General features: G+C 43.4%; 1 protein-coding gene across 1 annotated transcript; it reads left to right on the top strand.

The window, feature by feature from the left end:
* Positions 1–1,972: 1,972 nt before the first annotated feature.
* Dusp11 (dual specificity phosphatase 11) lies at positions 1,973–16,551 on the top strand. Its single transcript, XM_028863118.2, has 9 exons — positions 1,973–2,220; positions 4,449–4,524; positions 5,069–5,200; positions 10,504–10,627; positions 11,644–11,704; positions 13,281–13,327; positions 13,749–13,824; positions 14,041–14,217; positions 15,910–16,551. The coding sequence occupies exons 1-9, from the start codon at positions 2,120–2,122 to the stop codon at positions 16,103–16,105; spliced, it is 990 nt and encodes a 329-aa protein (XP_028718951.1). The 5' UTR covers positions 1,973–2,119; the 3' UTR covers positions 16,106–16,551.
* The last annotated feature ends 6,744 nt before the right edge of the window (positions 16,552–23,295 follow it).

The following is a 23,295-nucleotide window of genomic DNA, read 5'->3' as shown; positions in this document are numbered from 1 at the left end:
CCCACCATAAACTGGGCCCTTCCACATCAATGATCAATCAAGAAAATGTCATACCGGCTTGCCTATAGATCAATATTATGAAGGCATTTTCTCAACTAAGAGTCCTTCTTCCCAGACATGGCTAGGTTTGTGTCAAGTTGACAAAAGCCAGGCAGTACCCCTCTGAGCTCTCCAGCCCCAGGAGCCTCGTTCTTACTCCTAGTTGGATATTTTCAACTACTCATGTCAAATATGAAGAAGGTACATAAGGCTTTCAGGTATCACCCTCTTTTCTTTTGGTGGTTCTATGTCCTGGCTCTACTAGAATTTTTCTAGGCCATTCCTGTTTTACGAATGGATTTTCTTGGGACTGGAGAGATGGCTCAGAGGTTAAGAGCAGTAACTGTTCTTCCAGAGGTCCTGAGTTCAATTCCCAGCAACCACATGGTGGCCCACTACCATCTATAATGAGATCTGGTGCCCTCTTCTGGTGTGAAGGCATACATGCAGGCAGGACACTGTATACATAATAAGTCTTAAAAAAAATGGAATTTCTGAAAAGTGTTGACCTGTTTATCAATTGTGAGAGAGTTTTCAGAATTATATAGATGTGTTTAAAATTGCTTAGAATATGACTTTCCCAAAAATGTCATAGCTAATGTTTCTTTTGCCCATTTATTTACTCATTCTTTCAATAACTCTGACTTTTTGTCAGCTTACTCAGATCTACAATTATTATGAATATTATTAATAGTGAATACAAGCTACTTTCAGAAATTTCAAACCAAAAGCTAAAACTTATTTTCAAATTTGCTATCATAAATTTCTACAGTCTAACCTGGGACTTAGTTCTCTGCCCTGACTGCAGATGTCCTGTACCTGGTCTTCCACTTGTAGAATTCAGATATTTCCTAGCAGACACAGGTCTTTATGCCTGGCATTGTGTGGGAATTTTGGACTTGAACTCCTCCTTTTTTTTTTTTTTTTTTTTTTGGTTTTTTGAGACAGGGTTTCTCTGTATATCTTTGCGCCTTTCCTGGAACTCACTTGGTAACCCAGGCTGGCCTCGAACTCACAGAGATCCGCCTGGTTGAGCTCCTCTTTTATCTCTGGATTATTTTTGGTGTTTGCTAAAATATAAAGTCATGGTGTCCACAGCTATTGTGACACCTGGCATGTGATACCAGTAAAACTGGCTGTGGATGGAAAATGGGCTGAGACCATTTTTGGCAATTGGAAAGTATTGGTGTTTTGTTGTTGTTGTTTTTTAAAGTGTCCCCATGTGCTGCCTTCATTCCAGTAATTCCTTGTCTAGGAATTTAGATATAGTATACACCTATAGGGATGTTCACACCACAGCATTTTCTGTACAGAAGATCAAAAACACAACGCAAACAAACAAAAACTCCAACCAGGCTAAGGTGGCCCATACTCTTAATTCTGGAACTAAAGAGGTAGGAGCAGGTCTACCTCTGTGATTTCAAGGCCAGGTTACTCTACAAAGCAAGTTCAAGATCAGCGAGCGATGCACAGTGAGACCTCGTCTTAAAACAAACAAAACTCCAAACGGGTGGAGGTATTTCAGTTTTGGTACTTTTAATTATGTCGATTAGAATCCATTAAATGCCCTGTGCCGTTTAAAACTAGAAAGAACATAAATATGTATTTAAATAAGGAGAAATACGTTGTATAAAACCGATGGTGTGTTTCTTTTCGTCGGAAAAAGGACACACCTGTGCGAGAATGACAAGAATACCATAAACAATATACAAAATGTAAACGACTGCCAGCGTCACGAAGTCGCCAAGAACGCAGGGGTGAGGGCGTGCGTGCTGGACTCTCCGACCCCTGGCCAGGGCCATTCTGCTGGTGCGGGTAACAATGCGCGTACGTGCGATACCGGCCTCCGGCTACAGACGGCGCTGTTGGAACCCAGGGCTGGCTGACGAAAACCCACCCTCCGCGCGTCGTCTGACGTCATCACGGCGGGCCACGTCGCACGCCATCTAGCGAGGCATCGGGCACAGCGCTCTCTTGCGCGGGTGCTGTGGGTCCCGCGGCGTCTCCTGTCGCCCCTGAGGTCGCCGCTCTGGCCGCTCTGGCCCGCCTGGCGTTGGGTGGGCGGCAGGTCTGCGCCCACATGAGCCAGCGGCATTACGGCCGCAATGGTCGTGGTCGGGGCCGGGACTTCGCCGGCCGTGCCCCACCCAAGAAGAAGGTCAAAAACCACATCCCGGAGAGGTAAGGCGCTTTCGTTTCGGGCTGGGTCGTTCCGGCTGCCTTGGCCGCCGAGAGCCTTGGTGTTCCCCGCGGCCTGGCTCCCTTCCGCCTCCCAGAGTCCTCCGCGTCGAACCTCCCCAACCCCGGCGTTCGGGGGTCTCAGGTCTGCCCCGGCAGGGCTCGCCCGGTGGGGCTCCGGGCCAGCGCGGAAGTGCGCTTTGGGGCGCGGCTGCCGGGGTTGGGTCGTCCCTTGAGCCTGGGAGCCGCAGTCTTCAGACTGTTTAGGCGCTGGGTGAGGGAGCCGGTCTGAGCTGAAGCCACCCCGCCCTCAGTACCAGCTGGAGAGGCTCTGTCACTTCCAGGACTCTGGAGGCGGAGGTGTCATTGGAGGGAGTTTTCCCTGCCTGTGCCGGTTTTAATGTTTTTAATGTTAGATTTACGATTTTGTTCACAGATGCTGTGTACGCTTTACTTCTTGCGACTGCCTGCCCCCTTCCCAGATTTCAAAAGTCGGTTGTTTTCTTTCTTTCTTTTTTCTTTTGTTTGTTTTTTTGTTTTTCGAGACAGGGTTTCTCTGTATAGCTTTGCGCCTGTCCTGGATCTCGCTCTGTAGACCAGGCTGGCCTCGAATTTACAGATATCCACTTGGCTCTGCCTCCCGAGTGCTGGGATTAAAGGCTTGCGCCACCACCGCCCGGCCGGTTGTTTTCTTTCCACAAATAAGGAATAGCTGGAGACAGGCGTGGCTAGACTAACCTCTCCTCTTCCTAGAATTCAACAAATGTTTGTTTTATCTCCACAAATAAACAGTACCTAAAACCTAGGATGGACAGCCCGTCCTCTCCCCATTCCCAGACTTCAATAAGCTCTTCATCTCCACAAAGAGCAATACCTAAAATCTAGAATGTACATAATGTCCTCTCTACCTTCCTAGATTTGAGTAAGCGCTTCCTTTTTTCTCCTGATTTTTTTTTTCTTTTGGTTTTTCGAGACAGGGTTTCTCTGTATAGCTTTGCGCCTGTTCTGGAACTAACTCACTCTGTAGCCCAGGCTGGCCTCTGCCTCCCGAGTGCTGGGATTAAAAGCGTGTGCCACCACCGCCTGGCTCTCCTGAATATTTTTAAAGTCTGTCAGCTTTCCTCCATCATCACCCCGGTGCAGAACTTGCTTGACCTGTTTCAGAAGACAGGTGTCCATTTATCTACTTGCATTTCCTTTTAATCCATTCTTAGCATACTTTAATATAGTTAATTATTTAAACTGAATATCTAGTAGTAATTGGGAGACAGCTCATAGATGTAAGGTAAAGCTTGATTTTAAAAATAAAACACCAACTCCTTGCCATGGCCTGTCACAGTAGGCTCCACTGTTCTGGGGTCCTCTGTGTCTCCAGACCGGTCTCTTGCCACTCAGTCCTCACTTTCTGATCTTCATGTATACTGAATGAACCCTGCTTAGCTGCAATTCATGGACATAAACTACCTCAGCTCTCACTCTCCACGCTGACCCCTGGCGTGGCTGAAGTTCAGACTGTCTCCTCCTATAAGAACTGATGTCACTTGTGTGGAAACTGAGAACACTGTGCAGTCAAAGCATTGAATTTGAGCCCTTTCAGCCAGAGTGTAGGTATTCATTACTCCTTGCAATTTTTAATATTTCTAGTTACCATGCAAAATATGAGTCTCATTATGACATTTTTCTACATGTATGTCATACTTTGCTCATACCCATGAATACACCTTCCCTTCTTCCGCCCACATTTTGCTAGTTTCTTTCTTCCCTTAAGTAATTCACCACTTTTTTCATCTCATATGTATGTATACACATACATTATGTATTTAAAACTAGATTCCCCATAGGGAAAGTACACACTATTTGCTCTTCCCTTTTCTGCCTCTTGTTGCCCCCCTTCAACCTCCATCCTCGGACACAGCCCCCTCTGCCTTCATGTCTGATATATTGCCTTGGTATCTGATGCTAGGCTGGTTTATTAGGGGTATGAAAGCTCTGGCCATTTTGGTTTTAGGTATTTCCTGTTTTGTGTTGTCTTCTATTTATTTTCAAGATGGGGAAACAGAAGAAGAAGGTGCAGGTTGTTACTTGTGGAAAATGAATAGGTTGAGTGACAAAAGGCAGAGCAGAGGAAAGGGACATTTTGTGTGTGTGCTTGGTGCCTGGTTATCTTGGAGCCTTGTTCTGTTGGGAGGCAAGACTGACATTCAGTCTAACAAATACTGTGTGTGTCACAGGTGGAAAGACTATCTCCCAGTTGGACAGCGGATGCCTGGGACTCGGTTCATTGCTTTCAAAGTTCCTTTGCAAAAGGTAAAAGTTAATTCAGTATTTTTTCAGAAGTCTAAATTCCCCATGGAGAACATGGAGAGCTCCACTGGCTCTCAGCCTGGTTGCTCTCTATTTTCCTGTTTTATGTCACTTTACTAACCTGAAATAAGATTCACAGATCAGTAGAATACCTCAGTTAAAGGAAAAGACAGTATAATTCCCTAGCTATAATATGAAGACTAATTATAACTTCGTTGTATTTTATGTCCATCTGACTAAACTGGATAGTTGAGTATTGACTGTGTTGATAAGCTGGTTATTCTACTTTTGTTTTTTCCTTACCTAGTTAATGTTGACTAGGACATTCTAAAGTGATTCAGGCAGGGGCATCAAACAGACACAGAAATATGTGTATGTTCAAAGAGGCTCTTTTTCCCCACCACTGGAAGTGAGGCTGTTATGAGCTTCCAGAAGAGCGGACTGCCCTTTGCTTCTCATCCGTGCTCATCTCTTGGGGCTGGAATAAATACAGAATGTGGTGAAGAACTTTAAACAGCCTTGCTCTCTCTACCTCCCTCTCTGACAGAAATTTGAAGCAAAGCTTATGCCAGAAGAATGCTTCTCTCCTTTGGATCTTTTTCATAAAATTCATGAACAAAATGAAGAACTTGGATTGATAATTGATTTAACATATACTCAGCGCTATTATAAAGCAGAGGTAAGTAGAACCTCTAAATAAAAAAAAAAGAATTCGTAGTAATTTCATAGTTTCTGTCCTGTGCTGATGTGAAAGCTGAGCTTCATTTATAGGAAGTAATAATTTTAAGGAAAAGCAAATAGTTTCCCTAATTTCATGTTGAAATGAGATTGGAGGCCGGGCGTGGTAGTAAATGACTACAATCTCAGACTTAGGAGTCCAAGGCAGGAGGATCACAAGTTCAAGGCCAGTTTGGACTATATAATTAAGTCTTAACAACAACAATGCACACACTAGATTGGAGACATGAATTGAACTATAATATGTAGTGGTTATTACCTATGTCTCTTTCATTAGCAAAATCTCTATAACCACTGAACATTAATTCCCCCTTTTCCTATACTCCTGACCCCTAGTAACCTCTTACCTGCTTTGTTATATGAATTTCCCAGTATTAGTATCTTATACAAGTAGCATAATGTAATATATATTCAACTTTTTAAATTTAATTTAAATATTAATTCCATCATTTCCCTCCTCCTTCCTTAACCCCTCTCAACCCCCCTTTTCAAATTCATAGCCTCTCTTTTTTTTATTGCTATATGTATATACAAATAAATATACAAATGTAGCCTGCTGAGTCCATCTAGTTTTGCTTCTATGTATGTTTTTAGGGCTGACAACTTCAGGATGCTTATAAAAAAGCAGTTCTTCTCTCCTCCCCCCCCCCCCCAGCAGTTCTTAACTGCCTGTAGCTCTTCCTCTAGGGCAGGCCCTCTGCAGTGTCTCCCATCCCTGTTGGCATGTCCACTGGAATTACTGTTCAGATCTTGTGTAAGCACCCACATTGTTAAAATTTCATGGGTGGAGCCTTCCCTATGGCGTGTATAAAATGTAATCTTGTAGCTGACGTCCTGGTCTTTGGGGCTCTTATAATCTTTCTACCTCCCTCTTCTGAGTGTTCTTTCTTTGAGCCTTAAGATGTAAGGGTTGTGTTTTAGATGTATTAATTGGGGCCGGGCAGCTCAGTCTGTTGTTGTCTGTATTTTTGACTAGTTGTGGCTTTTTTTTTTTTTTTTTTTTTTTTTTTTTTTTTTTTTTTTAATAATCTTTGTGCTGCAGGAGGAAAAAAAGTACCTTTGTGTGAGAGTTATACTTATCTGTGGAGAAATTTTTTTGTTTGTTTTTTTGAGACAGGGTTTCTCTGTATGAAAGCTCTGGGCTGTCCTGGAACTCGATTTGTAGACCAGGCTGGCCTTGAACTTACAGAGATCCACCTGCCTCTGTCTCCCAAGTGCTAGGATTAAAGGCGTGTGCCACCACCCCATCAAGTAATTTTTTTTGTTGTTGTTTTTTGTTTTTGTTTTTCGAGGCAGGGTTTCTCTGTGTAGCTTTGGAGCCTGTCCTGGAACTCACTCTGTAGCCCAGGCTGGCCTCAAACTCACAGAGATCCACCTGCCTCTGCCTCCCGAGTGCTGGAATTAAGGGCGTGCGCCTTTTTTTAAGATTTATTTTTATTTATTTGTATGAATGTTTTTGCCTGCTTATATATATATGCACTGCAGACATACCTGGTGTTTGTGGAGGCCCGAAGTTGGCATTACATCCCCTATAACTGGCATTACAGATGGTTGTGAACTGCTATGTGGATGCTGGGAATTGAACCTGAGTCTTCTGCAAGAGCAGCCAAGTGCTCTTAACTATTGAACCATCTCTCCAGCCCCAGTATCATGTAATGCTTGTCTTTTTGTGCCTAAATTATTTCACTAATTATGTCTGCGGTGTTTATTGAAGCACATACCAGAATCTTTTCTGGCTCAATATTTAGGTTATGTGTATATGCTATATTTCATTGTGGCTCCTATTTCACCCCATTCTGCCTTCCTTATTCTCCACTTTGTGTGTCTGTGTGTGTGTTGGGTCAGGGGGAGTGTTCTTTGTTTTGTTTTTTTCATGAGGAAAAATCTCACTCTGTGGCCCTTAATGGCCAAAAATTCATTATGTATACCAGGCTGGTACCAACCCACAAAGATCTGCCTACTCTTGCCTCCCATGTGCTGGTATTAAGTGTGTGCATTATCATGCCGAGCATGTTCTGTCTTATTTTAAAGGAGCCCTAAACATTATAGAATTTATCTCTACATTTCTGGTATGCATGGTATGTAAAATACAATACTTTTTCCTTAATATCAGTTCTTTGATATCAGATTTGTAATCTGATAGCCCCTAGATGTCATAAAAATTGTCATTTTGAATTTGGTTGTCATAAAGATTGCTTTCCATGTCTTTCACTTTCTATTTGTCTCTCTTGAATTCTGTGCTTTGAGAGACCCAGCCAGCCTATACTCTGTAAATGTTAGTGGTGTGCCTCCAAGTGCTGGTCGAGTCCATTGTTCTCTGCCAGTGGGCTAGCACAACCAGATTCAGGATTGTTTTCCTTTCTCCTCCTGTTCCCCTAACCCTGGGAGTTTCCTTTCCTTTCCCTTTCCCACTTTCCTTCCTTCTCTTCCTTACTGTTTTCTTTTGGGTTTTGTATTTAAAGCGGAGTCTTAATATGTAGCCCTGGCTGACCTCATGGTCTTCCTGCCTCAGGCTCTCTCATGCTGGAATTACAGATGTACAGTACTGTACCTGCCTTGATTCTTTTTTTTTTTTTTTTTTAATTTAAATTTGAGATAGGTCTCATATAAGCAGGGCTGTCCTCAGTTGCTGAGGATGCCCTTAAATTCCTGATCCTCCTGCCTCTATCTCCCAAGTGCTGTGATTACAGGCATGAACCACCACAGCCAGATTGATTTCCTTTCTAAACACTGGTGTGTGTTTGTATGCTGTACCATATTCATGCTGGAACCTACAGAAGTTAAAAAAGGGTGTCAGATCCACTGGAACTGGAGTTATAGATGGCTGGAGTGGCTACATGAGTTTTGGGAACTGAACCCTCATTCTCTCTCTCTCTTTTTTTTTTTTATAAAGATTTATTTATTTATTATGTATACAGTATTCAGCCTGCATCCCTGCAGGCCTGAAGAGGGCACCAGATCTCATTACAGGTAGTTGTGAGCCACCATGTGGTTGCTGGGAATTGAACTAAGGACCTCGAGGAAGAGCAGTTGGTGCTCTTAACCTCTGAGCCATCCCTCCAGCTCCCCCTCATTCTCTCAAGAGCAGGAATGATTTTCTTTTTAACCTGACAGTCTCCAGTGTGTCTGTGTATTTTGAGATGGGTTCTTGCTATGTTGCCCAGGCTGATCTTGAACTCCTGTGTTCAAGTGGTCCTTCTGCCTAGCCTACTGGGATACAAGGACTATAAGGGTGTGCTACCATGCCTGACATAAGACATTTTCATAGATGGTCATGTGTCCTTCCATTGGGGGCATATAATGAGTGGTTGTCTCTTATGGTATTAGTAATTATTGATGACTGATCTGTTAACTCCTTTGAAGCTTCCAAAAGTTGATTTTCCTTTTTCTTTTTTCTTTTTTGAGACAGGCTCTTGCTGTGTAGCCCAGGCTGACTTCAAACTCAAGATTTTCCTGCCTCAGCCTCCCAGGGTCTAAGATTACAGGTGTATGCCACCATACCAGGCTATTCAAGGTGAATCTTATCATTCATGTTTCATTTAATGAAGTTTCTGCTTGTTTATTTACTCAGTGATGTCAACAGGATTCTTTCCTCTAGGTAACACCTTTAAAGTAATACCTTAGGTCCCTAATACCTGCCAATAGTGACGAGTCAGAATTTATTCATTTAAGCTTTTCTCTTATTACAAACTCCCCTGCAGTTGTTTTTTCCAATTGGAGCACAGTTGGAGGGCCTCTCTTCAGATAGTTGGAGCTTCTCAGTTTGGCTCCTAAAACCTTTTTTGAAAGATATTCTTGAGAATTTCATGCATGTATAATTTGTATTTTGATCACAACGACCCCAATACCACAGCCAATTGCTCCTGGTTTGCACTCCCAATGTAATGTCCTCCTTTTTATGTGTATTGCCCATTTTTTTGTTTGTTCAACTCATGCTTGAAGGTGCCTGTGGGTGGTAGAAGGGATTAGAGCCCCTGCAGCTGGATTACAGCTTGTGGGCTGCCTGATGTGGATGCTGGAACTGAACCCAGGTCCTTGGCAAGAGCAGCAAGCACTCTTCAGCTCTGTCCCTCAGCCATTTCTTTACCCTACCCTGACACCACATTTTTAAAAGCAACTCACTGAATTCAAAATTAGTGCTGCCCAAGTGCACGTGGGTGTGAAGCCATCTTCTGGAAAATGGCCAATTACCCAGGGCCGCACTCCTGAAGAAGAAAACTGATTCTCCCTTTCCAGGTAGCTCTCAGCTGCCAAAGCTTCTCAGGTAGATTAAACCATTTCTTAGTCCTAATCTTTTGACATGTCCTGATCATCTCTGATCATTTTGTCTGCATGAAAGAATTCTGGGCTCATCTTAACTCTTTCCTGCCCCACCTGACTCAGCCTTTGCAGAAAGCTTTGTTTCCTTTCAGATATGTGAGTGTCAGGTATATTCATTGCTAATAGAATGACATTGTTTTGAAGCTTTTCTTGTGGACAGAGCTAGGAACTCTGTGTAAAAATCATGATAGCGCTTTCCACTTAAACCCAGAGTTACGTATTTTTCACCTAACCTCTCTTTTTTCCCTAAGATGTGTGTGTGTGTGTGTGTGTGTGTGTGTGTGTATGTCTGTGTGTGTGTCTTTGTGTCTATGTCTGTGTGTGTGTGTGTGTGTGTGTGTGTGTGTCTATGTCTATGTGTCTATGTCTGTGTCTGTGTGTCTATGTCTGTCTGTCTGTCTGTCTGCTTGTCTGTGTCTGCTACTTGTGTGCAGGTGCCTGGCGAGAAGAGGGCGCCGGATCCTCTGGAGCAGGAGTTACAGGCTGTTGTGAGCCATCAGGCGTGGGTGCTGAGAACTGAATGAAGCACATCCTGGAAGAGCAGCAGGCACTCTTGAGCACTGAGCCATCTCTCCAGCCCCTCATCTGCCCTTTTCTTTCTCGTGTCCACAGCTCCTTTTGCCCAGCTCATTACCACTTTGTAAAGGCACAGAAAGGTGAAATAATTAGATAGAACAGTCCACACCATATATACCCTCATTCATGTGGACTTTGGTGTGTTTTGTATAACTAGTGACTGTCCTACAGTTTTAATGAAAATCAAGTGCTGTTTCCTGGTTGAAACAGCTTTGTAAGAAGTGACTCTTTAGTCAGAATTGCTGTCGTAGTAAGCTTATTATTATCAGTTTATTTTCATGCTCCTCAAACATTTTATTATATGCCTACAAATGAAATAATGTACATTTTCTTTGTTTTGCTTTGTAGGATTTGCCAGAAACTATTTCTTACATAAAAATTCTTACAGTTGGCCATCAGGTACCCAGTAATGACACTATTTTTAAGTTCAAGTGTGCAGTTAAAGAGTTTTTAAAGAAAAATAAAGACAATGGTGAGTCCTTGTGGTTTCTTTTTCTTTTCTGTCTGAACTCTGTTGTGCATTTTGAATAGGTTTAGAGACTCTTAAAATCTTTTTTATTTTAATTATGTGTGTGTGCTTGTAGCTACATGCATATAAATGCAGGTACTCAGAGTCCAGAGGCTTCAGATCCCCTCCATCTGAGTTAGGGGCAGTTGTGAGCCATCCGACATGGGTGCTGGAAAACCGACTTTGGGCCCTCTTCAAGGGCAGATGTGCTCTCAAGGACTGAGCCATCTCTCCAGAGCAGTTTCAAACTTTTGATATTGTTAATATTCTGATAGTCGGTCTGTTGTCTCTGAAAATGGCAGCTGTTAGTAATAAAGTGTTTTCCCCCTTGTTGGCCACACAAAAACAACTTGAGTGAGAAATGTGTAATATGATGGAAGTGTTTCCCTTTTCCTGTGGTTAAGGGGTGAGAAGATTAAGATTATCAGGGTCTGCTAGTTACTTAAAGAGACAACCAGAGTCAAAGGTCAGGAGTGCAGCAGTCTCCTGGGAGAACAGCACAAATAGGCCAGTAGACTCTCCTCTTTGCCACACATACTTGAGGTGTTTCTGCTGGTTTTCCATTCTGAGTACACTTGTGGTTGTTACTATTATCAAAAGGGAAGGTGGGCTGAGGTCTGCAGCTTAATTGCTGAGCACTTGCCTGGCTTCCATAAGCCCAGTTTCAAACTTCAGAGTTGCATGCACACACACACACAGACACATTCTAGTTTCCTCTCCATGGGAAAACAAATGGCTTTGTCTGCTGCAGCTTTAACCCGGCTGCCTCTACAGTTTGTATCACTGTATCGAAGCAGTACTTGCAAAGTTTCCACAACAGTGAACTTTTGGTAGGTGATTCTTGATAACATGTTTCTAAAGCCACTTTTCAACATAGCAGTAATATTTCACTAATTGTGTTAGTCTGCAGAAAATTGTCTTTAACTTATTTTTGGTGGATCTTGTTTCCTTTACTCAATTCTGCATTTCCTGTTTTATAGACAAACTTATTGGTGTCCATTGCACCCATGGCTTAAACAGGACTGGCTACCTCATTTGCAGGTGAGTTGCCAACCCAAAAGCCAAACAGTGTTTGGTGTGTTTGTCTGGTTACAGTGGTAATGTACACTTACATAGAAATGGGTGAATTATAGAGCAGTGTTGTCTCCACCTAGAGACTGCCACCAGCAATACCATTGTAGACTTCACAGATGCAGATAGAAGTACATCTGTGTGGCTTCAAGTACAGTAGACGTGCAGATTTACAATCTAATAGGTGGTAGGTATCTTCCTATGGAAGTATTTGGAAACCTTATGTTTTAAAGGTTATACTGGTTTTTGTTGGGGTTTTGTTTTTGTTTTTTTTGCATACTGATGAACATGCAAGTCAGAAGTTTGGGGTCTGATAAAATTACTAGAGTGGTATGAGCATCTTTGGATCCACATGCCACTGACTCCGCAATAACCTCACTTGACATGCAGATGCTGAATTAGGATGCAGTCTGATGGCCCTTAAGGAATTGCTGTGCTGTGCTGTGCTGCTTGTCCGTTCAGAACATCCTGAGGTCTGGTTTGTGTGAGCAGTGTGGGTGCTGGTAAAGAGATTTAACTCGCCTCTGAAGAAATCAGACTATAATAATAATAGTAAAAAAAGAAGAATATAGAGCGCTCACTGTCAAATGCTGAGGGGGACAGGAACATGGTACCGTGACGGGGAGACTCTGACCTATCTCATCAAGAAGACAGTACATCCCCATGGACAGTTTGAGAGACTCTGATGTTGAGCTAGTACTAGCTGAGTAGGGACACTGAAGAAACTGGACATAAGGCTCAGCCGGGCCCTGGAGTAGGATGGCATATACTTGGCTGCGGGGCGGGCAGTGCCGTAAGTGTGCCGTAGAAGTGAGGTTGCGGGGGCAGGCAGGAGCAGTTAGGCCATGCAAAGCCGTGTTTGGGTCTGTTTGGTTTTTCTTGTTGAACTTTTTTGGGTTTGTTGAAACCATCTGTTTTTGCTGAGTAAAGAATGCTCTAGAGAGGTAGAGGCAAGGAGCCATTAGGTTTTTATATGAATTGAAGTGTAATGGTCACTTAGACAGACCAGGATGGTGAGGGCTTTCTGGTGGAAGGCTGTGGTCATCACTGTCAGGACCCTGGTGGTAGATTGGAGGTGAAGATGCGGGAAAAGTGGGTAACGGTGATGGTAGCCCCTGTTTCTGACCTGTACGGTTGGTTACCCGGTATTTTTAGCTGTGTTGCTATTTTTCCCAGTTGCTTTATGTGTCGTTGGTTCCTAATGAATACACAGTAATATTAGGAAGCCTCCTGTTTTCTAGTTCACAAAGCATTTTGAAGAAAATGACTACAGAATCTGCCTTTTAATATTTGCCAATTTGGTCATGTTATTAGTTATATTATTATTATACTAATGTAAGCCCTTTATTAATAGATTTCTAAAGTTGGTCAATCTTGGGATAGTCGTTCTCTATGGTCATGGCATGTTATTCTGTAACTGTTGGATTAGATATGTAGTATTTTCTTAGGATTTATATCTCTCCACGTGTAAGTGAAATGGGACCTGTTTTGATTTTTGTTTTTCTTTTTGTATATTTAAGTGACCCAAATTATGTTGTTTTGTTAGATATTTGATTGATGTAGAAGGCATGAGGCCAGATGATGCAATTGAATGTAAGTATGGGGGGGTGGGTCACTGTTTTTCCCTTCCTATAAAAGCTAAAGGTGGAAGTAGAGCCACTTTTCAATTTTTGGAAAAAAAAATTCATATGATCCAATAGAAGATGCCAAAAAGGAAGTGAAGAGAGATAAGGAAGGAAAGCTACGTCTTGGGGCTGGGGATGTGGCTCCATGGGAGAGCGCTTGCTCAGCCTGTGTGCAACCTTGAGTTTGATCTCCAGGACCAAAAGAAAGAAAGAAAAATAATAGTACCATAAGGTCGTCTTTTGCCGAAAGCTGTGAAGGGACAGACCTGCAAGCGATATGTGAGATGTAACCACCTAATGGTTAGCCAGTGACTATGAGCTGCGGTCTGCCTTCTGGGTAAGAGTTCTCTTTGCAGCTCTCCTAACAGTTATCCGCATCCACTCCTCAGTGTTCAACAGGTGTCGGGGGCACTGCATAGAACGGCAGAACTACATTGAAAACCTGCAGACCCGTCGGGTCAGAAAGTAAGGCGTCTTCCATTTTGCTAAGTGAGATTTGTGGTTAGGGAAACCTCTTTTGTATGATTCACATTACCCTGGCATCTTGCTCCCTTGCTGAGCAAACCCTAAACAAATAGGGGTGGGGGAGTGGAGATCCTGTGTTCACACACCAAAGTACATAGTCACTGAACTGGACCTGGACCTGGGACCTGGTGACACTGGGGGACACTTCTCTTTTAGGAACCGGAATGTTAGCAGCACATCTAGGTCACGTGGTCTTGAAGACTCAGCACATCTTATGGAACACGCCCACAGCACTAACAAGCCTGTGAACCAAGGACCTCGGAACAACTGGCCTGGTGGCCGTCCACCGCCTCCCCGGCATTTTCATACCCAGACCTCACAGCAGTCATTCAGGTACCTGGGCTTTCCCTTCCTTAGAACTGAGATGGGACTACTTCAGACCAGGGAAGTACATCGTATCTCACTTGGGAAATGGGAGATGAAAAAGTCTCAATTCAGTTAAAATAGTCTAGTAGGATTCTCCAGAGAAATGAAAGAGAAGAAAGGAGAGAGGAAGAGAAGGAAGAAGGGAGGGAGAGTAGGCAGGTAGATGAGAAGGGGCCTTCACTGGGGTGATTGTCATGTGCGACTGGAGGCTGTGAAGTCCCTACAGGGAACTTGGTAATTCTCTGTAGGAGTCCTAAGTAGTCCTGAGGAGCCTTGGGGAAGGGGTGGGAGGAAGGAGAGGGTAAATTTGCCTTTCCTCCCTCGGCCTTTGTAATTGTACTGTAATCCCAGCCAGGGGGCTGCTGCCTGCCCACAGAGAAGGCAGATCCTCCTTACCCAGTCTGCTCTTCCTGCATCAGTCTTTCTCAGAAACACTCTTGAGGACCGATAGAAAAATAATGCCTCACTAGATCTGTAGCTTCTTTACACTAGTCAAGATGCTACCTAAAAAAACTGGTATAGCTTAAAAGATACTTTTAGCTATTAATTTAGTTGTGGTTTTTATGAGCACTTGAGGGTCATGACTGTCAGGCTGGATTTGAACTTGTCTCTTTACTCTGCCATTCACACTGTGTGTAATCTTGGGTGAGACCACATCTCTAATTTCCACTCTTTGAGGTGGAGATTTTAAAATACATGATAACTATGGTTGTTCCCTGCTACATCTGATAAAGCAAGTTGGTACGTTGTTACACTTTCAAAAAGATGCTGCTGTTGACACTGAGAGTGGGAGTAACCCTTGTGAATCAGTAGTTTTAGTGGCCATAAAGATGCTCATACCTGGTCAATTCCATGCTGAGAATCTACTTCTCAAGTCGTACTGTCCCATACAGAGCTAGGTGCTCTGCATACAGTAGTATATATTCCCCCAAATAATGATGGTAGGAAAACTGGTAGTAACCTGTGATTCTAAGAGTGGAGATACAGCTAAGTAACCATAACCATACTGTGACATATTATAAAGCCACTGAAATTAAAGTTTGTTTATAATAGTAAAAAATAGTAGCAGGAGCTGGAGAAATGGCTCAGCAGTTAAGCATACTGGCTGCTCTTGCAGAAGACTCAGGTTTGATTCCCAGCACCCACATGGCTGCTTGCAACTTCCTGTAACAACAGTCAGAAGGATGAAAATGGATAGAGGCCAAAGAAACATTTGATCAAATTTGACTAAGTAGGAGAGGGGAGGGAGGGAGGGGGGTGGAGGGAGAGAGAGAGAGAGAGAAAGTAACCTCCACTATCCCCTTCATACTCCCACCTTGTCTGAGATAGAGCCTCCTTAGTTCCACTGCACATGCTAGGCCAGCTCTCCTCAACTTCCAGGGATCCTCCTGTCCGCCCCCCATCTGGTCATAGAGATTGCACACACATGCTACTGTGTCTCAGCTTTCTATGAGTTCTGGGCGTCCAGCCCCAAGTCCTCACACTTGTGCAGCAAGAGCTTTACTCACTGGGCCATCTCCCCACTCCTAGCTCCATTCTATAAAAAATGAAGAGAAAGATAAGTGATTATCTGCCCAGGTCACCCAGGTAGGAAAGAGTAAAATCAGAATATCTCTTATTTTATTAATCTTGATAATGATTTATTACTTCTTGTTTAAGAAAATTTTCACAAAACCAGAGTGTTTACCAGAGAGGCCTTATCCCTCCTCCTGGTCCACCTGGAGAGGACTATTCACAAAGAAGATTCTTCTGGAACGTGAAGCCAAACAGCAGTCAAGCAACCCAGAATAAGAAGTGGACTTCTGCTAGTTACCAGAGACCTTTCTACCCAGCCTGCTGGGGATGGACCCAGTGAAGCCCGCCCACCTGGCTGGGCTGTTCTAGGGCCACCTGAGATCAGAGCTGGACAGAAGACAGCTGGATGGATTTTAATAAAATCAGGTCAAAAGAATTAAACAAATTTTTTTAAACATTTTTAACTTTTTTAAATCTTTTATTATTCCTTTATGTATATTAAGTTATTGGTGATGGACGCACAGTGATTATAGCTGTCCAGAATACTTCTCGTTACAGGCTTCAGCTCTTCTCAAAGATTTCTGAATGGATAAACTATTTTGGACTTGCAAATTTTTTAATTGCCTTTTATTTTCCCTGTATATTTCCTCTGCCCATGCTTATATTTATGTGTAGGTCTAAAGATTCATAGTGTTTTACCAAGTTCTTTTACTAACACAGTCTTCAAGGGTATCTTTTTTCCCTAACTGTTGAAATTTTCTACTAAAAGTCTAGCCAGTAGACAATTTATTTGGCACGTACTCTCTTTACTTGTGGGACCCTGGTCAGTGTTCTTACCTTGGTGGTCAGTGTTGGAATTTGACCAGCTTCTTACTCACTGCCAGGTTAGCCATCTAACCCAGAGAAGTGTACATTTTAAGGGACTGACTGATTGTTAAGTTGCACAAAAGGAAACCAACCGATAACCAGGGTGCTGGCTAAATAACAATTTCTCAGATAGGCTAGAACTGTCCAGAAGGCTTGAAAACCTCTGTAGATATTAAAGGTTGAACGGACTAGGAATGACCATCCATCCTTGGATATCTGGGACGACTGAGGGTGGTGCTGACCCTGAGGCCCTCTCTTCAAGATCTGTCCAGTGGCCTCCCACACTGGAATGGTGCTCTTCCTCTGGAACACACTTCAGGTTACTTAGAGGTGCTAATTACTTCGCCTGTAGAACCCAGGAAGTTGTTCATCATAGTCCACAGCAAGTGTTTGGTGAATGCCTGGGCAATTTGACTTCTACTTTTAAAGCCTCTGATTGTGAGGATTTGTAAAACTGACCAACTAACATGCTCTACATGGTAGTAGTGACTTTCTCTGTGTGTGTGTGAACATGTGGGTCTGACCCCGAGGAAGTCCCAGCGGTTCTAGTCTGGCCTGGGGCTAATCTGCTTGGTCAAGTCGCTCTACACTCATGTGATAACTCTTATTATACTTGCCACATTTAACAGAGCCAAAGTGCTTCTTGCTACAAGGCTCTCCTTGCAGAATTCTTCCCCAGAATTGTAAGAAGCTGGAACAGACAATTGTGAAGCCAAAGAGGGAAAGCTGGGGCAGGTAGAAAGGTGCATCCAGTCTTGAAGGTGTAAAGAACGCCTTGGCAAGCAGCTTCTGTGGAGGACACTGCCAGCAGAGGCCGCTGCATGGCCTCTGCTCCCTCAGGAACCATTTCTGCCACCTGTCCTGCTCCTCTCTCTTTGGATTTCCGACACCTTGTTAAAAGCCTCGCTTGCCATTGGATAACTCACAGCTTGTATTCTTACACATACTGGTCTGGCTTCTGTCCATGTCCCACTATCCAAAGGCCTAGTGGAAAGAAGCAGCAGCTTCTTAAAAAGTTTCTAGTGTCTATGTAGTATTTTTAAGTTATATTGTTATTTTAAGGGCACACATGAGTACTTTCTCAGGTAGCTTTCCTGAGATTACAATGTAAAAGGCATCTTCTATGCTATTCAGTTGTTAAGTCACAGAGGTAGCCAGCTTGAGTATTTTTCCCTTATTCTGTGTATTTTCCTCTATTTAAGTAATACTCTTAGAGATCACCATTTCTTGATTTTTCCAATTTGTGATACGTATTGATGAATTCTTCCCATGGCACATGAGGATTTAGTTCTCAGCCTACTCACCCTATAGCTGTTTCCCAGCTTTTGATGACATTCCTGTTACTAGGTAAATGTTAGTCATCATGAGCTATTGTGTTCATGGTTGTGGGTTCTTTTACGTCTTCCCCTTTCCTTCACATTTTTGACTCATTCATTTGGCCATTTTCCGTTGATACGTCAAATTCATCCTCCATACCTGATAGCATTATAAACAGTCTCGGTGTGAATGATGTGCCCTTTGGATTGACTCCTTTCCTGAAGCTTCTTAAAATGTTCAGGTTAGGTGCCAAGTTTGGTTGGTAGGGCTTCATGGTGGAGAATCACATGGGCGATGCAATGTACAGGCATTTTCTATTTCTCGTAGTTCTGGATGCTGGGAAAGATGGAGTTGACAAAAATTGGTTTTTGTAGATGGCTGGTACCTCACTGTCTTCATGTGCTCTTCTGTGTCCTACTACATCTCTCTTGCCACTCAATCCCTCCCTCTCTCTCTTTTATGATGTGCTGAGACAGGCTCGGGTGCCATGAGGCTGAGACGCTCTCTAGCTCACTCTTCTCAAGGATGTCAGTCATTAGATCAGGGCTCACCTTAGAGACCTTATTTTTACATATTTGCCTCTTTAAAGACTTGGTCTCCAAATGCAGTGGTATTTGAGATGCTGGGCCTTGGAGCTTTCACATAGGAATTTGAGGAAGCAGAGCTGAGTCCAAAGGAAGCACTCTGCCAGTTCATCACACCTGGGACATAGCTCCTTACCTGGGTTCTCTTCCCTCTTGTCATTCCTTAGAACTCTCTTTAAGTCTCCTGTTTCCCAGGATATGACGTTCATGACTGTAATTTCCCATTTGATCAGTTAGGTCTTTCACTGACTTCTCAGGGCTGGATGGGATGTAAGTGATTTCAGAATGCATCTGTTTGATTCTTCCTCTGCTCCTGTAGCTACAGATGCAGGTGGGCTCTTCCAGTGCATCTGTTCTGCTGTTCGGGAACTTCACTGCTGGCTGCTGAAATCTCATATCTTTCTAATCTAGAGCCTTTGTCTGTGCCCTGTAATTTTTCTCTTGAAGTCTTAGGGTCTTCTTTATCTCAAATGTCATAATGTCCTTTCTATTGACAATGATATACGCCAAGAGAGCCCTTTCAATGTGGTAAATTGCAAGAAAAATGTTTTTTTTTTTTGTTTTTTGTTTTTCAAGACAGGGTTTCTCTGTGTAGCTTGGTGCCTTTCCTGGAACTCGCTTTTGAGACCAGGCTGGCCTCGAACTCACAGAGATCCGCCTGCCTCTGCCTCCTGAGTGCTGGGATTAAAGGCGTGTGCCACCACCGCCCAGAGCAAAGAAAATATTTTTAAGGTTTATTTATGCACATTAGTGTTCTGCCTATGTGTATGTGTGAGGGTGTCAGATCCTCTGGAACTAGAATTACAGACAGTAGTGAGCTGCCATGTAGGTGCTGGGATTTGAACCTGGGTCCTGGAACAGCAGCCATTGCTCTTAACCACTGAGCCATCTTATTTAATGCCACTGTATTAGCATTAACCCCTAACTCTAGGGCAACTTATAGTTGGATGTTGGATTTCTTTCCTGAGACTGCTGATTTAATTACATATTAATATTTTTATTTAACCTTTTCACATTAATTTCTTTTTCTGGTATTTTTTTTCTGATATATTGGGCTGGAGGTGCTGGGATTGAACCCAGGGTCTTGTGCATGCTAGACATGTATTCTATTATTGAGTTATACCTCCAGTCCCCTTCTGATCTATATATCTATATGATTTATATAAATAATAAAAGATAAAAGAAAAATTTCTGATATATAAATATATTATCTATATGCTTAAAAAAAAAAGACACAGGGTCTCAGTATGTTGCTAGGCCTGGCCTTGAACTTCCAAGGCTTAAGCAGTCCTCCTGCCCTAATTCTCCTGAGCAGGTGGGACTACAGGTACAGGCTCCCATGCCCAGCTCTAAATTTTAATTTCTAAGAGTTAGCTCTTTTTGCCGGGGGAGGGGGGGCGGGGCTGCATTTTTCTCTTAACTATTATGTCTTTAATACACTCACATTATGAGGGGTCCCATGTGAGATCCTAATTAAACATTCTTTCCAGTTAAACTAACAGCTTCCCAGAATTTTGTCCTGAAAACAGTTCACGTGTTCCTTTCCTCTTGGAAGTGTCACATGGCTTGTGGCCTTGGGTTCCATGTTCCTCTCCTTGCCAAGGCTTTCTGTATCTGGCTGCAAGCTGACTTTTCAAGTCCTTCAGTGTGCACTGTGCGCCCTCTGTCTGAATGCTAGTCATTTTGTGGTTATACTAGACCATACACTCTGGCTGTGATTTGTCCTGTGGTCTCTGAGCCGGCCATTCATGCTCAACTGGAGGAATCAATAGTCTTTTCCCCCAGCCCTATCCCCAATGAATACTCTCTTTTTTACACACTGTACCTTGTGTCGTTATTTAATTTATATATCATGCTACTCCAGGTTCTGTGCCACCATGTCAGAGTCCTGAACCCATCCTGTTGACAGCTCCCCTTTGTGACGAGACAGACAGATCTCTGAACTCAAGGCCAGCCTGGTCTACAGAGCATGTTCCAGAGTAGCCAGAGCTACACAGAGAAACCCTGTCTTAAACTAAAACCAAACCAAATATTCCCAAGCCAGTTAGGGCGCTCGACTCTGGGCCAACATGGTACCTCTAGTTCCACACCAGGTCCTCTTTTTATAGTGTGACTCCCACTGTCAAGTGAAGGGAAAGGCACACAGTAGGCAGTGGGTTCTGGCTGCCTGAGCGGTGGAAAATCTACTCCCCTGGGGAGGATAGAAGGAGCCCAGCAAACAGATGCCCTTCCTGTCCTGCTGTGGACTACTTGCATAATTTCCAGAGAAAGTCCAGACTAAGACTGCCATGCCAGGCTGCCTGATGTCTTTTTGGCTTACTAAAACTGGGCAACACGTTGTATTTCAGGGCTTTGTACCTTGCTTAAGATCTTCTTCACACCACTCTGTATATGTACCTCAAAGAAGATACCAGTGACTTAATTCTTGCCTCAGGGTCTGCATTCTAGAGGACCTTGGGTGTTTTATAGATACTAGATCTGGCAGTCGTGAGCTCTTAAATTGTTTAGCTTTAACACATGATGGATACGCCTAGTCTCTTCCACTAACTTAACAGATCACAAACACTTGGGGCTTTTGAGAATGCCAATATCAGTTATTGAAGGTAATAACTTATCAGTAATTAAGGTTTCATTTGGGCTTATATTTGCATAACATGGGGATTAAGATTATATTCTACTTAACGCACAAGAGCAGTTGTGAATGTTTATGTAACTCCATCACGTCCATCACAGCATAACACTCTGCCAAGCCTTTTGAACCAACTTGCATATGCTATATCATGGTCTCTCTCATCTGTAGGAAGAGGGGCCATAGCTCTGAGATGGCTTTTTTGTTGTTGTTTTGTTGTTGTTTTTGTTTTACTTTTTGAGACAGGGTTTCTCTGTGTAGCTTTGCGCCTTTCCTGGAACTCGCTTTCGAGACCAGGCTGGCCTCGAACTCACAGAGATCCGCCTGCCTCTGCCTCCCAAGTGCACGGCTGAGATGACTTTTTAAAAGAAAACTAAAATACATTCCTTTCCATATGCACTTCAGTGCCTGCAGACAAAGGAATATACAACAGCCCAAACTCCACCCTCCCAGTTCCCCCACTGTCACAGCCCCTCCCTCCCACCAACCCAGCCCCTGGCAACCGCTGATCTAATTTCTTTCTCTTCTCTTTTCTAAAATGCTGTGCAGGCAAAACTGGCATATGCACTTCTGGGTGGGGTTTCTTTCATTTAGATACTGCTTTTGAGGTCTGAGCTACAGAATGGATCTGCAGGTCGCTCTTCCCTCTGTTCCTGAGTTGTTCCATTATATGGTTGTCTTGCACATTGCTTATTCATTGGCCAGCTAGAAGATACTTAGGTCTTTAATTTTAAACCTGCCATAAACATTTTATGTATAGTGTTTTATGTGAACCTCTTTTCTTTCCCTTGGAGTGGGATAGTGGGATTGCTGCCTTGTATGTTTAACTTTATAATAAACTGTCAAACCTTCCCAAACAGATGTACTGTTTTGTATCCCACCAAGAAGAGTGTTCCCATTACACCCTCACTAACAATTAGTATTGTCAGTGTGTATGTAGACCAGGCTGGCCCCTAACTCAGAGATCCGCCTGCCTCTGCCTCCTGGGTGCTGGGATTAAAGGTGTGGACACCCAGTCTAATCTACCTCTTTTTGAGACAAGTCTTGCAGTAATCTGGAACTTAACAAGTAAGCTAGGCTGGCTGGCTAGTGAGCTGGTGCCACAGTTTCTGCCTCCCCTGAGCTGGGATTACAAGCATGCAACACTACACACACAGCCTTTTTTTTTTTTTTAAGTGTGGGTTCCAGAGATCCAACTCAGTTTTCCGACTTGCAAGGCAAGCACTTATCAATTGAGTTATATCCTAGTGCTCACTTTGGATGTTTAAAGCAGTGAGCTCCTGTGAAGTGCTTGTGGCACTTGACACAAAGAACTGTAATATATGAGGCGGTGGCTTATCTTGAATTTGGATTTCATCCGTGACTGAGGTTGAGACAATTCATATGGATGGTTTTACTTTTTTCCTTACACACATAAACTGTGGCCTGAAGTGCTGCTCTCCCAGCTACATGCAAGACTTCCTTCTCCACCTCCCTCCAATCACTGATTGAGAATGACCCCTTTGATGTGCTATCTTCATTATCCTAATGAGGAGAGTAACGTCAGCAGCCCAGCAGCCCCACCTTTCCATTTGTCTTGATTGCACGGATCACGATACACCTTCCATGCTAAGAAAATCATGAAGACAAACTCCAACCAAGGAAAATGGAAAACAAATTATGACACGTTTGTCTAGCTGGTAGGCTCAGAGATTACACATCACCTTCCTAAACTAAGTAAAGACACCACACTTCATGTTAGGTTAAGTCCTCAGAAACAAGTTGCTAAGTGCTCTGGGATCCAGGGATGCTCCCAGTGACTGCTGGGACAGCACAAAGCAAATAAGAGCCCCATAATGGGGTCTCTAGTAGTGGAAAGGTGTGCTCACTTCGTTTAGGTTAATACTTTTCTTATCACAGGAAGTGGGGACATCTTTCAAAAGCCACAACATAAACCTTTAGTAGACTCAAAACCTGACCTCAATTTCCAGCCTCCACCCATGGCATGGATCCCTTCCACAGGAAGGTTCCGACAAGACTCGGTTCGCATTCGCAACCACAAGCTGTCCTAACACGGGTGACGTGTCTACGGACGCACTCTCATGATGATCCGCTCTACTTGGGCGGAGATCGGGCACTTCCGGAAGAGGAGAG

The sequence above is a fragment of the Peromyscus leucopus genome, chromosome 3 (assembly GCF_004664715.2).
Source record: "Peromyscus leucopus breed LL Stock chromosome 3, UCI_PerLeu_2.1, whole genome shotgun sequence".
In the NCBI taxonomy this organism is placed as follows: domain Eukaryota; kingdom Metazoa; phylum Chordata; class Mammalia; order Rodentia; family Cricetidae; genus Peromyscus; species Peromyscus leucopus.
Note: the sequence above shows the minus strand (reverse complement) of the source record. Positions and strands in the feature narration are given on the sequence as shown.

Bases quoted from the DNA above. Each gene is read 5' to 3' on its own strand.
- Dusp11 (XM_028863118.2), top strand. From the start codon at position 2,120: ATGAGCCAGCGGCATTACGGCCGCAATGGTCGTGGTCGGGGCCGGGAC. The intron at 13,328-13,748 runs GTAAGTATGGGG...TCCACTCCTCAG, and splicing joins GCCAGATGATGCAATTGAAT to TGTTCAACAGGTGTCGGGGG. The intron at 13,825-14,040 runs GTAAGGCGTCTT...CTTCTCTTTTAG, and splicing joins CAGACCCGTCGGGTCAGAAA to GAACCGGAATGTTAGCAGCA.